The sequence below is a fragment of the Limanda limanda genome, chromosome 9, assembly GCF_963576545.1.
Source record: "Limanda limanda chromosome 9, fLimLim1.1, whole genome shotgun sequence".
NCBI lineage: Eukaryota > Metazoa > Chordata > Actinopteri > Pleuronectiformes > Pleuronectidae > Limanda > Limanda limanda.
In genome coordinates this window covers 11,263,055-11,275,809 of record NC_083644.1, presented here as the reverse complement: position 1 = coordinate 11,275,809, position 12,755 = coordinate 11,263,055, and the positions used below count along the sequence as shown (strand labels likewise).

The 12,755-nt window shown below is 40.5% G+C and overlaps 1 protein-coding gene across 1 annotated transcript in view; it reads right to left on the bottom strand.

The window, feature by feature from the left end:
* The window catches only part of LOC133011002 (adhesion G-protein coupled receptor D2), an 83,945-nt gene that overhangs the window by 42,420 nt on the left and 28,770 nt on the right, over positions 1-12,755 (bottom strand). The window contains exon 20 of the mRNA XM_061078677.1: positions 1,483-1,524. Coding sequence (XP_060934660.1) covers positions 1,483-1,524 — 42 coding nt within the window. The remainder of the gene's footprint in view (positions 1-1,482; positions 1,525-12,755) is intronic.

The window sequence follows — 12,755 nt, the reverse complement described above, 5'->3', positions numbered from 1 at the left end:
CATAACTTAGGTGCTTCATTCATTTAAAGCTTTTTTTTAAATTTTCTATTGTGCGAAGAACTCCTTTGAGTTGTCAGAGTAGGTGATAACTAAAACCAGCCCACATAAACCAAGTGTAGATGTGAATCAGTGTGAAAGCCGGGATGTGAGCTGCTCACAAACTGTGGAGACCACAGGATCAAGGACATCCTGACTTTAACCCACTTCAGCAAGAACACAAAGTAGGTGGAAGTGATGAAATTTAAAATAAACGACTCTCAAGAAAACAGTGTGGACTAGTGTAACATTGCCTGTTGTCTTTGAAGTAACATGACTGCATGTTACCCAGATCTTAAAAAAAAAGCTTCTATATGTCGACAATGACCTTGAATATATAATCAAAGTCACAAGAGGCAAAGGAATAAATAGTTTGTTTGCATTCTTCAGAACTAAAGACGCGTCAACTATGGTTAAATCAACCCACAAAGGAAACACTGTTTACAGAATTTATACATTTTGTTTATTATTTTGCTTTGATATCAGCAGTCTTATCCATTCGCTTAATCGCATGTAATCTTCAGAAAACTATTTCACTGACTTCTGCAATGATATGAAATACTCGGGCAGTAATTTGAGAGATTACTGTTAAATCGGGGGTGAAACTTCCTTGTCTTGAATTGTTAACTGTGCTACAAAGCAAATCCTTTTATACTTTCTCGTAAAAGTCTGGAATGGGAGAGGTGTCCACGAATGTGAAACAGAGCCCATGTTCAGGAAACAGGGCCGTATTATAAGAAGGATCAGCTGTTATATCACCTTTGCACATCTAAAGTTAACCCGATTTACATTCAGTGAGAGCCGTTTTTGACCAAGAGTGATTTTCATGACTCCAGTCTCATCCATTAAATTGTATCTCTCTGTCTCTGTCCCTCAACCGCCCTCCACCCGCGGCGTATCTAAATGGTAATAACGCAGCATCTGGATACAACAGTTCCTCATTCCCCTCATTGCTTACTGTTGGTTGCATATTGTTTTGCTTATTTCCATCCTGCTGCGGCTACTGCTTAGGGCCCTGCGGAGCCCCGGCTAGCGGCTTTGTCAGGATGCTAAATGGAGGGCCGTGAGTTTAAAAACTTAAAGAGGCAGTGAAATATTAGCCATTGCGGGTGAGGAATGAGTGGCTGGGAACCGCGGCGTGTCAGTGTTTAATGGTCGGACTCGGATGCATATAAGTTAGTCCAAGCATGAAGGGCAGTGGGATGCTCGCATGGAAACGATGTCCCCTCCTCTCCTTCCGATCCCTCCTCCCATCCACCAACGCACATTCGCGCACACGCTGACACACAAACACACACACACACACACACACACACACACCCACACACACCCACGCACACTCAGACTCTCACACCCCACCCACACAGCTTTTAAGCAGGGAGCCCATCAGAAACTTGTCATTTCTCTCATTCACTCCGACAGCCTTGAGACAAAATGCAGACTTACCTCTGTGTTGTACACCCCATATATCAGGAAGATGAAAAGGCCCTGCAAACAAAGAAAGGGAGAGGGAAGGAGAGAGAGAGAGAGCGAGAGGAACAAGGAGGAGGACAAAGTTGTTACAGTTGTTTTCTCTCTTATCTTGTCTTAAGAAAAAAAAAAAACAGATCAAAAGTAATGAGTGTGCCGACATGTTTTTGGGTTTGGCTGTTTCATACATCCTGGCAATATAGACTCTGGTGATAAGTAACGAGAGAAGAGGCACGACTTGAAAGGGTTCAACTCCTCCAAACTGGGCCACCTCTGTAAGGCCAGCGTTTGTTCCGTCGACAATACTCCTGCTCCTCGTTGTGGCCCCCGCTGAGCATTCAAAGGCTCCAACCCAAGGTTCCGCACAGCTCTATCGAAATAGAAAATCTCTAGTGCCTGTCGTCAGACACACACACACACATGTATGATCGAGCGCCGACAAACACTCATGCCATCGATGCACAGACACACAAAATCCATACATTCACTTTGCACATGTAACACAAAAATTCCTATTTATTATTAGGAAACAAAGACAGTATGAATACAACCATTCAAATACACACACTTATATTTACACACACACAAACACACAGATACACATAAAGAGAGCAACTCAGGCCAGACGAAACTATCAAGGAAAACCACTGGAGGAAAGCAGAGAAAGAGAGAGACAGAGGGAGCATAATGAAAAAAATGACACATAAAAGAAGATATTTCGTGTTCACAAAACTCCACGGCTAGTACCCAGGGCCCAAGAATGCCATGCCCTTGGACGCATAAAGGCTGCACAGAAAAACAGTTATTTGTCATTTCAATCCATTGTGGCATCCATTGAATGTACAAGCTGTGCATTTGCCTTCGGGCCATAATGTATTCCCGTCCCGTCAATGGAAACAGTGAGAACAACATTCTCCGAGCACCGATTGAACCGTGCCACAAAGGATGTAACAAGAAAAATTAAAAGGCAGGTAAAATCTTATAAAATTCAAGGCTGATGGATGGAGTAGATTCTTTCATTTGCCAATCATACGACGACGTCGGTCTAGCTCACGCAAAAAATTGGAAGAAAGAAAGAAACTTTTAGAAGTGCATCTCTCCCCTTTTCACCGCTGTGTCTAAGTTGCTTCATCTTCAAACGAGGGTAAGGACACATCCTGAGGACAAGCAGGCTCAACCTGATCAACGCATCAATCACCCTGAGTTTGGAGCATCCAATTTTTGCCAGCGGGAGATCTCGATGCATCACCATTGACAACATGATTTGGGGGCCCATTCAAAGTGACAGGCCTGGCGATGGCCGACGATGCCGACCTCTAGCCCCAGCTACTGCCCATTCCCCTCCGGCTGGAAGCTCTCCCGTCCTCCAGGGACTGAATTGCCGTGTCCGTTGGGCTGTCAGGTGACACCTTAAGGCATCCATCCTCTTTAAACTGACAGTGCTGCTGGTCTCTGACATGCCGCCGACAACTGGCAAAACAAGGAATCTGACGCTGAGATCTGTGATTTGATCTCTATATTTCTTACTTTCAGCTGCATGTGAGAATGTGAGGATTTAAAGGAATATCTGCTGCTCCATCGCACAATATGATGACGGCGGGATCAATCTATTTGTTTACCAATACCAGAGTTTGCATAAGGGCTTCTACAGCTGAGTTTTGATTCTTTCAAACGTCACCATCTGCTTCATTCTTTAACTCTCAACACTCCAACAGTTCAGAGACAGAAGAAAAACAATCACATCATGTTTTGTCTGTGAAGGCTACAAAGCAAAACCTGACCGATATTGATGTTAGGGGGCAGATACCGATACTGACATTACTGAATACCAGGTTTTGTGATACAAATATCAATATAAAATATAATATAAAATAATATAATATAATATAATATAATATAATATAATATAATATAATATAATACAATACAATATAATATAATTTAATATAATATAATATAATATAATATAATTTAATATAATATAATATAATATAATATAATATAATATAATATAATATAATATAATATAATATAATATAATATAATATAATATAATATATTATATATTATCTTTAGCACAAGAGACTGTGGGGTTGCAAAGGTGGGAAGCCGTTTTAGACACGTTCATAACATGGCAAGTTGGGACCTTTTTCAGCACATGTTAACCGATACAAGTTCAAAAGGGCTGTGTTTTATTTGACATTTGTTTCACACGTTTAATGATTTTAGTTCGCAGGTCACCTTAATATTTAAGTATTTGGAATAAAGCTGTAACTGCACCTGCCGCCAAGGAAGCTGGCTCCGTTGTCTTATTTCTGTGTGTTATCAATAACCCACTGAAAACTTTAAAGTCACATACAACTACTTTAATTACACATCACATACAAAGGCATTCTGATCAATACAGCACTACTGATACTGAGGAATGCCATTATTGTTAGAGTGTAGTGAGAGTTGTGATAATAAACAAGCCAGACAATGGAGTAAGGCACTATAAACCTATGGTGTTCATTCACAATGACTTTAAAAGCACAAGCAGTGTATTGCATATATTGTTTATCATGTATGAAAACGCACCCAGACACACATACGCAGGCACACGCATACAATACTAGACAAGTGGGTGGTTAATTTGCAACACATACCCTATTGTATTGCATTAGAATTGCAATTTCCAACTTATTGTTGCAATTTGATTATCATGTTTTTGATCATTCCTCTGATTTGCAATTAATCTTTTGTTGTGTAGTGAACAAAGTGGGGAGAACATGCTGTGCACATTAGGAAAAATGATCTATTAAAATATAATTGAGTTAAAAATAAGTGGCAGAACAACAATAAAGATGGATTGTTTAAAATGTTAATTCATTAATATTCCCACTAAAAACAAACAGAGGCGAAAAATGGGGCGCATTATTTAAATGCATGTGTGCTTTTCTAAACCCAGTCCAGATTCTTTTGAACTCAGCTGCAAGTGCAACAAATTTATGCAAAGAACGAACACAGTTGCTTTCAAAGTATTGCGATACTGTACATCAAACAAGGGAGCATAAATTAATTAGCATCCAGCTAATTAGGGAACAATTGTATGTTTAAAAAGTTAAAGCCAACAAACACTGTGTTTGACCAAAAACATTATTACCCCAGAGAGATGTGCTGTGTTGTAGAGGAAGACAGGAAGCAGCATCTGTTCAAATGAACCCGGCTTTTTCTTGTCAGAGGACTTTGTCTGTAAAAGCAGGAAAACTCAAATCTAAGTCAAAGATCGATTCACCTTCTTTTCTAAAGCTGGAAAAGATCAGATATTCAGTGAAAGGTAGCTCTAACAGATGTTATAGTAAGTGGCTTCCCTTTCTTACATTCTTCCACTCTCTCCAGTCCCTGCCCCCTGATTGACGGACCCCCCCCCCCTCTCTCTCTCTTTTCTCTCTTTCTTCTTCCTTTTCATTCATTAATTTACTTATTCTTTTTTTGTTTTTCCTTTTGTTTTGTTTTTTCCTTTTAATTTGTTTATATTGTGCAGCTTTAATACTTAATTGTTACTTAATAGAATTTTCAGTTATCTATCTATCTTTATTGTTGTTTTCATTGAGTTGTGTAATGTGTTGTTCACTGGACCACGTTCATGTGGTCCATAAAATAAGAAAAAAATTCTAGGAGGAAGACTGTATATACTATTCTTCATCCATCAAGATGCGCAGTGTTTTTGTGGTGTTAATGTCTCTGTGTATTGCTGATTGTCGTGCTGAGATTTTGTGATACCCAATGTAAATTTGACATTGATTCCTGACCTACTGTGCCTAACCTCTTAATAAAAATATTAAATAAAAAAAAGATCGATTAACCTACAAAGTTCAACTATTTTAGTTCAATTAAAGCAGGATGCGCTCATCATCCTCCTGTTTACTACTGACAGTTTGTGACGCTGACAGCCTCCATTGTCACATTCTATCACCGGGGTTCTTGCAACTCACTCTTACTAAAAGCATCAGCTGAGTGCATTAAATGTTTAAGGTGATCCATCAGGCACTGGTGATATTTTTTAATAAAAGCTTTATTTTCAGGGTTAGCGTGCGTGGGTGAATGTACTCAAAGGGATTCGAATTTGAAAATGTGAAATTAATTACAAGAGCTAATTTTCCTAAAACGTCTTTGGTAAGTAAACGATTCTTACCGTCTGTTTAGATGGACGGCTCCTGTATTATTAAATGCAGCTACGATTTTTTATTTCCATGTTAACTGAATCAGTTGCCAGGGAGCAGAACAGATCAGGGGCCTTTCACATACTTAGTTATTTATGTGAAAGGCCCCTTAGGTTCTTGTATGTGGAGATAAAGTGAGGGAGTAAGAAGAGAGCAGTGTTTAGCTGAAGGAGACTTTTCCATAGACTACAAGGCTGTTGATTGATGCACTTGTAGCAGCCAGCATCGACCCTGTGACCTTTTCCTTACAACCACTTTGTAGAAGCACACGAGTGGCAGCTAACCACCAACATACAACAAGCAGCAAATATGCAGCATATGCTGTGAAAAACTAAATTCTGTCTCGTTGCACTTTTAATTAATTGGACAAGAACCAATAAAAAAATGTGAAAATCAAGAAAAAGATGCATATAGATTCAAGCCCTACTTGCAGAGTCATTAATGCTTTAACAAGCAGTGTGTACTCTATATCTGATGTTTCCATTAAACATTCAAACATTTCAATATCCCTGTTAAGGTTTTGTATTGTTTGTAAAGACAGCCATGTAACTAAGGAGAAAGGAAACTGAATCAGTGGAACTGGCATGTTTCACAGACACTGTAGCTAGTCCAGTGTCAATCGAAATAAAGATACAGCACTTTTGGAAAGATGCTGGGAAATCCTCCATCACCACACTGGTACAAATTGAATCTGTCGGTGTTAACAGACTTTACCCGTGCATCCTCTGCAGCCATGCAAACCTCTACATCCAGCTTGGACCACTGATAAATCCTTGTTTAAGTCCACACATCTGCAACAAGCTTCCACGGCACATGAAGTGTTCCACTATGGAGAACAGAAATTTTGCTTTGCATTTGTAAATTTCACCGGTTTTGCACATGCCCCATTCCACTCTACATAACAGGCTATTAACACAAACTAAAGCACATGCACATTTGTCTGTGTATAAATTATTACAAAATCTTTTAATAGAATCGATCAAAAGAATGTGTATTTAATTGCCTCTATATTTACCGTCCCCTTACGTTTCAGGACACATCTTTCTATCTCCATCAACCTCCCATACATGTGCAGTTATGGGCAACACTGGCTGGTAGTGAGATTCAAATCACGAGGAAATAGTGAGGCTGTTTGAAGTCCATATTGGCAGTCTCTGCCATGACTAACACAGGGTAATGATTTCATCAGCTCACTAATCAAAAGAAATGTTAAAGTAGTGTAGAGCCTGTAGCCACCTGTGATCACACCCAATAAGATGTCTTCAGTGTCAGGAGAGGGACTGTGGGCCATTTCTTTTTTCACAAAGACTGAAATCTTTGATTCTCCGATAAGAAATGTTAATAAAACCACTGTACACATGGGCCCCCTCCACCCTTGGGTTCACACACTTGTGTCTGTATGGTTTTTTAGCAGAGGAGGCGTTTCCAATCATTCCTGGATACAGTATGTGGACCATCTTATGATCAGCCATCTCTTAAAAGTCTAAGTTTACTGTTCATGTCTTTTCTCATCTGCCCATCCTTAGTATGACTTAGGTAGAACCGCCATATGGTTTCTGTTAATGCATATGTACAGCATATATGATTCTAAATGAATGGTCAAAAACGTACAGCAATGGTCTTTTCCAATCTCGTGCTTTACGTCATCTCTAAGGGGAACTAGATTCAGCTTTTACTAAAACACAATGTCAGTCATTTAAGCAACTCTATCATGACAAATATGCATAAATTAAGTATCGGTTTATATGTATAGAAAAAAATGTCATCATTGATATATAGCTATGCTTGCGTTCATTTCTTTGGAGTAACTGTAAACCACACAGTCAAACATCAGGTCCTGGTATAACTCAATGTCAGAATGTTTCATACACATATAATCCTATATCAAAAATAAAAAAAGAGACGGTATGAACCTTTCACAAATGGCATCTTTCTATTGGACAGACGGGCTTAATCTTAACCTGCTGAAAACCAAAACCTCATAATTTTTGAGAATTCCAGGCCTCGGTGCCTCCTAATGCCTGAAGTGAAAGCTGTTGGAGCCGACGTCAAACACCCCGGCCTAAATTCAAACACACAGAGACACTTTTCACAAATAGAGCTATCTGCATCCCCACTTGGCAAAAAAAAAGGGGAGAGAGAAATTCTGCCCCTCGCACCTGGTAATCATTACGGAAATGAGAGACAGAAGAGGTTAAAACGCTGTGATGGAGGAAAAAGAAAAGAAATTCACACTTCTGCACTGGGACCTGCTAATGTCTCTGACCCCTCCACGCATAAACAGTTTAATTAACATGTATACATAACTTTCACTTTAACTGCCCATGGCACGTCAAATCAAAGTGTCTGTCAGGGCTGTGAAATAAGGAGTTGATACTTTGCAGGTCCTCAGATCAAATCCAGCTCTGTGTAACTGCTCCAGCTGGCCTGGAGAAGCTGGCACACACAGAGGCAGGCAGACAGGCAGGTAGACGGGCAGCTACTCTGTCAGGGTGACGAGGTAAACACGTCGCAATAGAAGCTCTGCAAAACCCAGAGGAGCTCGGCTCAGGCCAAGCAAGAAGCAAGACGGTAATAAGTTCAGTGGAAAAACTAAATACAGACCTAATCAACTTGATGCTACTTTTTATTCAGGCCTAATAAAGTTTTCAAAATCCAAATACGAAAACGTTTAATCCTAATTATGTATTTAGGGTGCTTTCACATCAACCTTGTTTGGTCTGGAACCAAAACAACAGGTTCGGAAGGTTCCTCAGACCAGGGTCCAGATCAAGCAGCAAGCAAAAGAAGAAGAAACTGGACTTTCAGGTTTGAAAACGACCTTAGAGATTAACTTAACTGGTGAAACTGGATGTAAATACATGCAATCATGATGATGAGAAGAAGAAGAAGATGTCAGCATTGTTATTTTCTGTAAGAGTTCCACAGCCTTTGAAACAATAGACAGGCCTTAATTTTCATCCTGTAGCATTAAACTCACGATTTAATTCTCTACACAATGACGAGTTACAGTTTATAGTCTGTGTGTGAGGGTGGGTCTGAGGTCAAAGTATTCTTCCTGTTTCCCTCCTATTGTACGTGATTAGGGAAAGTGGATCCGTCATTCACTGAGCTATTAGGACTCTGTTTCTTTCCCACACAAATATCCAGTCATTTGGGCTGTCACGTTGAGGAGGGGACCCCCCTGAGCCAGCCTGACTGTACAGGGTGTATAGCAAGAGAGGAAAACTGAGAGTACACACACACACACACACACAAACACACACACAGGCGCACGCTGAGGCCAGCAGCAGTACCAGAACTGGTGTGTGATGGCTCAGGAGAGGAGGGAGAGTTATTAGCTTAGCCCTGAACCACCTACTTAATATAGGGGCCGGCGGTGATCGCTAACAGAGCCTGGCAGAGGTGACAGCTTTTGGCCCTGCTTGAGGAAATCCAATTGAAAAGCAGCCAAGAGGAACAACAAGCCCAAAACAGATGTTGCTCGCTACCACCAGCGCAACTTGAGTACACAACCCGGTGGCAACAAACTGCGATGTCAAGTCTTACAGACAAGCATACACACAGCGGTCACTGTGTGGAACCCACACACACCCACACTAGAGCCTCGTGAAACAAGCACATATATAAAATGTAAATCGTTCGCAATGCACACAAATTATTTGCTCACATTTGCTGCTGTTTCAAGTTTTTGTACAGTAATTGCTATTTAAAAAAAATCAATATGATACCCTCAAATTTTTAAACTGGGTCAGAACTGTATTAAACACTTAAATAAAGTAAATAGGTAAGTAAATTAAATTGCATTCCAATAAATAAAGCATCAATCTGGTAAATCTAGACATGATTTAAGATCAATAAAATCTATCAGTCTGATGTGACTGAGAATTATTTTCTAATTGTGAAGATCAAGATACGTGAGAGCTAAACCCAAAATGAGTTAAGAAAGCAGAACAAGGGGAAAATAACAATAGGGAAGAGTTTAAGTCATATATATTAAGCAGAGATCAGAAGAAAACAGATCATTCCACCCATCCATCCACCCATTCCCTCTCTTTTATTTTTTAACATCTCCGGCAGGGCATCCCAATGAAAACACAACAAACAGACCCACAAACCATTACCCCCCCCCCCCCCTTTGCTCCAGTATTAATTGAGTTTGGCAAGACTGACCATGCTTCAGTCATAGAAGCATTCGTTTTATTTCTATTACCGCTACTGCAAAAGAGCAAGAGAGGGTGTTTGTGTGTGTGTGTGTGTGTGTGTGTGTGTGTGTGTGTGTGTGTTTGGGGGGGGGCTAAAATCAATTGTGACATATCTTTATTGCCAGTCGATGACAAATGACGGCACATTTACCATTGCTCCGGCATTGTGTCAGTGTGTGTCATATCGATTTTACATCAGACGGACAAATGTTATTGATGAAGTGCCTCAGTAACAGATGAGCGCTCTATTTTACTTGTTTTAACGTTTAAATAAAACGGAAGGGTGGGGGGGGTGAAGGGCTTTTGTAGCCAGATCTGTTAATGACACTGGTACACAATTGCTCTTTTAGTTTTTCTTTAGATTAACTCGATTTCAAAGCATTTGGACAAACTGGGTCTGAGACCAACGGGAGTGGGTACAGCTACACACCCTGAACCTGATCACACTGCACACATGGTAATTGGGGGGGGTGTGAGAGAGAGAGAGTGAATTGTAAACAAACTAGCTTTTAAACAAGACAATTTTGGGGTGCGTGTCTTTGGCGCCAAGCAAAACACAGCGATGGAAAACTGATACAAACTTTTAACACATGGGTCAGAGCAGGAGGCTTTGAACTGGAGAGGGAAAGCCCGCTGCCAGTGCAGAGAGCTGTTTAATTAAAAATACTTAGGTATCTGACGGGGCTTTCTCGGGGCGACCCCTTGTCAAACTGCATGTGATCCCACTGTCAATCTCTCGGGGTGTTTTCTAATTGCATAGCTTTCCACTGACTGAGGAAAAAATGTTGGAAAAAGAGCGAGTTCTGAGCAACAGCAGCTGGGGACTGGGTTGGGTTCATAGAAATTGTAACAGAGAGACACGTGCGGACACACACTTGCATAGACACACACTCTGTTGCACTCTACATGAGATGCTCGGATTACTGAACCTCTCATATGCATCAGATGTACACACTGACACTGAAATGATGCGTATATAAATAGAGTACATTTCAGCATTCAGCATAAAACCATTTATGCCCAAAAACACATTCGCACAAACTCACAGAAATCCTGTGTGTACCCTCGCTCCTAACAGAACGCACTCACATTCAGATACACCTATATATGGGTTTGTGCAGACATAGACTTACAAAGCTTCTAGAGTGAATACATTCACATAATCAATAAGGAAAATAAATAAATACAACAATTAAACACCAGCTGACTCACATGCATCCATCAGACACATCAAAAGTTGATTTAATACTGATAACCACCGGCAGCAATAACATCCCCCTAAGAACCAGCGAAATGTGCCACTAGTGAACCTACATTTTGAACCATTTAAAATACTCCACAGTCTAACACATACCAGACATATTTTCACATTAAACACCTCACTCTCAGATGATGAGCAGGGCTGAAGCAATATTGAACCTGGCATTCAAACTGTGCAAGAAGGATGGAGTTGAGGCAACAAGGAAATAAAGGTGATAAAGCTTTCGATGTGAGTTTATTATTTTAGTCATTTAAACACTTACTGTCTGCTGCTGACAGTGTGGTCAGAGGCTGTGGATGGAATTGTGCTACCTGTGTATTAATATATACATTCATAAAATATACAAGGAAGAAATTATGTGCACTATTACCCTGAGACAACCGCAGCAGAGCAGGTGCCCCTAATTGGTTTCCCACCCGCAAACACTAATCTGTCTAATAATTCCAGGAATCTCTGATCTCTGTCTGTTGTCTGTGGCTCATATATCTGGAGAACCATTCATCCTTTCGGCTTCATATGAGGTATGTGTAGAGGCCCTGGGACGTGCAGTGTTGAATCTCATGCAATTTGGACTCAGACTATATGCTCAAAACTGCTAAACTTTGAATAAACAGACAACCAGTGTTCTGCTCATCAACGTAATGGAACAATTGTTCACAACGATGGTAACCACTGATTCTCTGCTTCAGGGTTCTGTGGATTGAGTCCTGCAGCCGCTCTGTACCTGCCACAGCTCAAGTACTGCAGGTCACTTTTACAGTTCCAGAAAGAAAGCTGCAACCAGTTCAGGCCAAGCCCATTCCAAACAGGCAGGTTCAATATGGCCACTGCACTGGTAGGTAAGTAAAGTTTCCAAGAATTAAACTGATGTTTTCCCCTGGGCACAACGACAGAGAACGTGCTTATCATTTTCTACTACAAGTCCACAAAAACCTACAGGAACAAATATGTGTTTTTTGCATAAAAAGTAGTTCGCTCAAAGAACAATGGAATATTTGCCCTTGGTCCCTTCGGGTGTCCAGTTTTTCATATGCATACATTTAAAGGCATGAAAACAAATTTAAAATCACCTGACAGACACATGTGCACTCACACACACACACACACACACACACACACACACACACACCTTTTAAATGCACAATAACAGAACACCAAGAACTGTGCCACTGACAAGACAGTGTTGCAGTGCCCTTGACTAACAATGACAAATGGATGCAATATGCAAAGTCTGAACAAGTTGCTTTTGGGTACAAAACAGGGAAAAAGATTGCTCTGGGCTCCATTATGGGATGCGTTTGCTCTCCTGTTTCCCAGCTGAGGTGAGCCAAGCTGAGGTTAATGGCATGTGTCCAGATCAAGAAGTGTGTCGGTGAGTGTGTGTGTGTGAGAGATGTGTTTCCTTACCAGCACGAGGGAGAAGGAAGAGGAGATAGACAGAGAGAAAATCTTTCACTTATTTAGACGTGCAAATTGTCTGTGAGTGTCTGGGGCTATGGATGATACTTTATTCGGATGTGATTAAATATGTTTTCAAAGATACTATTTCTGACTGTGAGCAATAATATTTGTTTTTAAGTG